The 5,149-nt window shown below is 36.4% G+C and overlaps 1 protein-coding gene across 1 annotated transcript in view; it reads right to left on the minus strand.

The window, feature by feature from the left end:
- Nucleotides 1–2,241: 2,241 nt before the first annotated feature.
- The window catches only part of LOC107697578 (centrosomal protein of 120 kDa-like), a 34,935-nt gene continuing 32,027 nt past the window's right edge, over nt 2,242–5,149 (minus strand). The window contains exons 17-20 of the mRNA XM_016498377.1: nt 4,098–4,281; nt 3,851–3,924; nt 2,551–2,734; nt 2,242–2,377 (exon numbers count right to left, since the gene is read on the minus strand). Coding sequence (XP_016353863.1) covers nt 2,242–2,377; nt 2,551–2,734; nt 3,851–3,924; nt 4,098–4,281 — 578 coding nt within the window. The remainder of the gene's footprint in view (nt 2,378–2,550; nt 2,735–3,850; nt 3,925–4,097; nt 4,282–5,149) is intronic.

Raw genomic sequence — 5,149 nt, forward strand, 5'->3', positions numbered from 1 at the left:
TAATGCATGTAAATATACATAATATAATAAAATTTGATTCATCATCAGCGAGTAACGCATAGAAATGCTCTGTGTGACGCGGTTCGAATGAGTTTCCGTCCAGATTGTTAATTGTGGTTTTAAACTACGCAAACACGTTTTTGAATTCTTTACACTTTTCTTGACAGAAAAACTCATTTCTTAGTTTGCAGTGCATGCTGCAATATTAATCATATTCATTTTCTTGTCTCTTAGAAATGCACCTTCGACATCATCTTGAGATGCAGATGTAAATTTATGTTCATTATCAAAAACAGTAGCATCTGTAAAAAATTGTAACAACCTCATTTTTATATGGTGAAATGTAATTATTCTGACTGTTTGAGTTTCTTACCATACATTTAGATCATGATAACCACAGTTAAAACCACACATATGGTTACAATGGTAAAAATGTAACTTATATGGTTTGTAGGTATTTGTATGAAAAGCAGTAGTCTAAATAATACATTTATTATAAATGCACAAATGCTATAGCTTAATCACAAAAAGTACTGTAACAAAACTGCATTTTGTATTTACTCTGGTTATCTTTGTGTAATATTAAAATTTGTTTGATGATCTGAATCATTCAATTCAATAAAAATTATATATATATATTTTTTTGTATGTACTATATTTTTACTCCTTGTTATGTAAATTATCTGTTCTTCTGTATACTAGAATAAAAAACATTTTTTAATTACTAATTTTACAATTTATTTATATATTTATTTATACATATTTTGAAATTATTTATTTTAATGTTACGTTTTTATTTAATTTTAATAGTTTTATTTTGAGTGTTATTATAAAAATTATTTGTTTTAATTTTACATGAGATAATTTAATACATGCTTATTAAGTCTTCTGATCAGTGTGTATTTATTGTGTAATCTGAAGCGTCTCTCACCTGCGCTGCTGCTGAGGATGCGGGCGCTGCATGTGGACGAGGGCAGCACAGGCATGGAGTCAGTGTTATGAAAGTTGTAGAAACCAGATTGTTAATTGTGGTTTTAAACTACGCAAACACGTTTTTGAATTCTTTACACTTTTCTTGACAGAAAAACTCATTTCTTAGTTTGCAGTGCATGCTGCAATATTAATCATATTCATTTTCTTGTCTCTTAGAAATGCACCTTCGACATCATCTTGAGATGCAGATGTAAATTTATGTTCATTATCAAAAACAGTAGCATCTGTAAAAATTATAACGACCTCATTTTTATATGGTGAAATTAAATTTTTCCGCCCGTTTGAGATTTATTATTTTAATAGCTTAATCACAAAAATACTGTAATTATATTCCATTACTCCTTTAATGCATGTAAATATACATAATATAATAAAATTTGATTCATCATCAGCGAGTAACGCATAGAAATGCTCTGTGTGACGCGGTTCGAATGAGTTTCCGTCTGCTTTTGGCACATAAACATCATATCAAACATTTAGCGAACTCTTGTTATCGTTTAATCAAGGAAAATTATATCGCAATAATTATAGTTATCATTTTATCGCCCAGCCCTATATATATATATATATACACACACACACACACATATATGTACATGGTAAGTAAATTAAGTAATTACTGGAATTTATTTTTTACTAGAATTTTTAATTTTAATAAAGTAACAGATTACTCTTAATTTTTCTGTAATTTAATTACAGTTACTTCTGATGTAATTGCACTAATTACTGTTTAGACTATAAAACAATTCTATTTAAACCTTCTCCCTTTTAATACTTTGGTCAGTTCATGAATAATTTATGCAATTTTATATTATAATTTCTACAGTAATTACATTGTTGAAGATGTAATTAGCAGCTAGTAATTAATTACTTTTTTATAGTAACATAAGTAACATATACATATATATGACATTAGTTCATAAACAGTAATTTTTTATCATTTTTGCATCAGTTGCATCAGTTGCATCCTGAAATAAAAATATGCATTTATTTTAAATTGCTGAGCACAACTGCATTTTGGGACACAGTCTCTGTGCACTGTAGAGTTTCCCGTACTGAGTACAGTGTGCGTGCTGTATACTGCAGCATGACAGTATGCTATTCTGAACACAGCCACATTAAATCAGGGTGAAACATGATGATTTCAAACAGGTCACCTGAGTATTTCCCTGCCTGTCATTGGTCAGTCAGTCTGATAGCCCCGCCCCAGACTCACATGATTGGCCGAGACATGTCTGGGACACACCCTCACGCCTGTGTGGGTTCTGCATTAACCTGGTGCGGTGCAGTGCATGCTGGGACTGAAGCACCTGAGCACCGTTTGGTGGAGGCACGTGGCTGCGATTGGTCTGTAACAGGAAGTGGATCGTGCTGCTTTGACCGTCTGAGAAGCACAGAGTTAAAGGGCAGAAGCTCACAGTTCAAGCGCATGTGCACAAGTGCATTCGTCAGCATGCGGCTAAAACCCAAGTCACAAGACCTGCCGGCACTCGACCCAAAGTGCCACATGCACATCTCCGTCTGTGTTCGAACGCTCGCTGACTCTCTGCGAGTCACTTGAGCTGGTCGGAGCGGAAGGAGTCCTCGACGGCGGGGTCGGCCAGCATCAGGTCCCCGTCTGAAAGCATGCCCAGAGCCTCCAGCACCAGCGGGTCGTCTGTGGAGAACGGGTCCATCTCAAAGCCCGGGACGGCCGACAGCGCGCTTGCGATCTCCTTCGACAGTCCTGATGGAGAATCTCCTGAGACACACAGCAGACGGTCATCACCAGCACGTCACTGTACTAATAATAAATGAAGCAGCACACACACTGCTCCAGTTCAACTCATACTTTATTAAATAACTCCTGACCAAATCACAAAAATACTGTAATTATATTCCATTACTCCTTTAATGCATGTAAATATACATAATATAATAAAATTTGATTCATCATCAGCGAGTAACGCATAGAAATGCTCTGTGTGACGCGGTTCGAATGAGTTTCCGTCTGCTTTTGGCACATAAACATCATATCAAACATTTAGCGAACTCTTGTTATCGTTTAATCAAGGAAAATTATATCGCAATAATTATAGTTATCATTTTATCGCCCAGCCCTATATATATATATATATACACACACACACACACATATATGTACATGGTAAGTAAATTAAGTAATTACTGGAATTTATTTTTTACTAGAATTTTTAATTTTAATAAAGTAACAGATTACTCTTAATTTTTCTGTAATTTAATTACAGTTACTTCTGATGTAATTGCACTAATTACTGTTTAGACTATAAAACAATTCTATTTAAACCTTCTCCCTTTTAATACTTTGGTCAGTTCATGAATAATTTATGCAATTTTATATTATAATTTCTACAGTAATTACATTGTTGAAGATGTAATTAGCAGCTAGTAATTAATTACTTTTTTATAGTAACATATATTAAATATACATATATATGACATTAGTTCATAAACAGTAATTTTTTATCATTTTTGCATCAGTTGCATCCGAGTTTATCTGAAATAAAAATATGCATTTATTTTAAATTGCTGAGCACAACTGCATTTTGGGACACAGTCTCTGTGCACTGTAGAGTTTCCCGTACTGAGTACAGTGTGCGTGCTGTATACTGCAGCATGACAGTATGCTATTCTGAACACAGCCACATTAAATCAGGGTGAAACATGATGATTTCAAACAGGTCACCTGAGTATTTCCCTGCCTGTCATTGGTCAGTCAGTCTGATAGCCCCGCCCCAGACTCACATGATTGGCCGAGACATGTCTGGGACACACCCTCACGCCTGTGTGGGTTCTGCATTAACCTGGTGCGGTGCAGTGCATGCTGGGACTGAAGCACCTGAGCACCGTTTGGTGGAGGCACGTGGCTGCGATTGGTCTGTAACAGGAAGTGGATCGTGCTGCTTTGACCGTCTGAGAAGCACAGAGTTAAAGGGCAGAAGCTCACAGTTCAAGCGCATGTGCACAAGTGCATTCGTCAGCATGCGGCTAAAACCCAAGTCACAAGACCTGCCGGCACTCGACCCAAAGTGCCACATGCACATCTCCGTCTGTGTTCGAACGCTCGCTGACTCTCTGCGAGTCACTTGAGCTGGTCGGAGCGGAAGGAGTCCTCGACGGCGGGGTCGGCCAGCATCAGGTCCCCGTCTGAAAGCATGCCCAGAGCCTCCAGCACCAGCGGGTCGTCTGTGGAGAACGGGTCCATCTCAAAGCCCGGGACGGCCGACAGCGCGCTTGCGATCTCCTTCGACAGTCCTGATGGAGAATCTCCTGAGACACACAGCAGACGGTCATCACCAGCACGTCACTGTACTAATAATAAATGAAGCAGCACACACACTGCTCCAGTTCAACTCATACTTTATTAAATAACTCCTGACCAATATATACTCTTTTATTTTACACTTAATATTACAACAGTAGTATTTTTATATTTTTATTTAGCAATAATAATAGTAGTAATATATTATTACAATATAATAATATATCTATTTAGTAGTAATAATAGTACTAACAGTAACAACAATAATAATAATAATTATCATTATTATTATTAATAACAAGCACAGCAAACCTGGATTAAAAAAAAAAAAAAAAAACATTTTTAAACCGCATTTGACATTTTTATGAGGAACATTTTTTTATCAGAAATTTAGCTATTTTCTCGTTAGCCTATAACTCTGGATCATTTTTGTTCATGCCTGTCTTTTTAAAAACACATTATATATTACATATTTTATAGCCATATTGATATATAATCACAAAATTGTGCAAAAAAAGTACAGCAAACCTAAGACCTGGATTCTTTTAAATCACATTTTAAATATGTTACAGTTTTTCTCAGTCACTTTGGTGCATTTCTCAAATCATCCTTAATATTTGTCTCACACACACACACACACTCTCTCTCACAAACACACTCACACAGAGACACACACACACACACACACTCTCACACACACAGACACACACTCTCTCTCTCTCTCACACACACACACACACACACACACACACACACACACAGACACACACACACACACACACACAGACAGACACACACACACACACTCTCTCACACACACACACACTCTCACTCTCACACACACACACTCACACACACACACACACACACACACAC

Source organism: Sinocyclocheilus anshuiensis, unplaced genomic scaffold (genome assembly GCF_001515605.1).
Source record: "Sinocyclocheilus anshuiensis isolate Anshui unplaced genomic scaffold, SAMN03320099.WGS_v1.1 scaffold1312, whole genome shotgun sequence".
In the NCBI taxonomy this organism is placed as follows: domain Eukaryota; kingdom Metazoa; phylum Chordata; class Actinopteri; order Cypriniformes; family Cyprinidae; genus Sinocyclocheilus; species Sinocyclocheilus anshuiensis.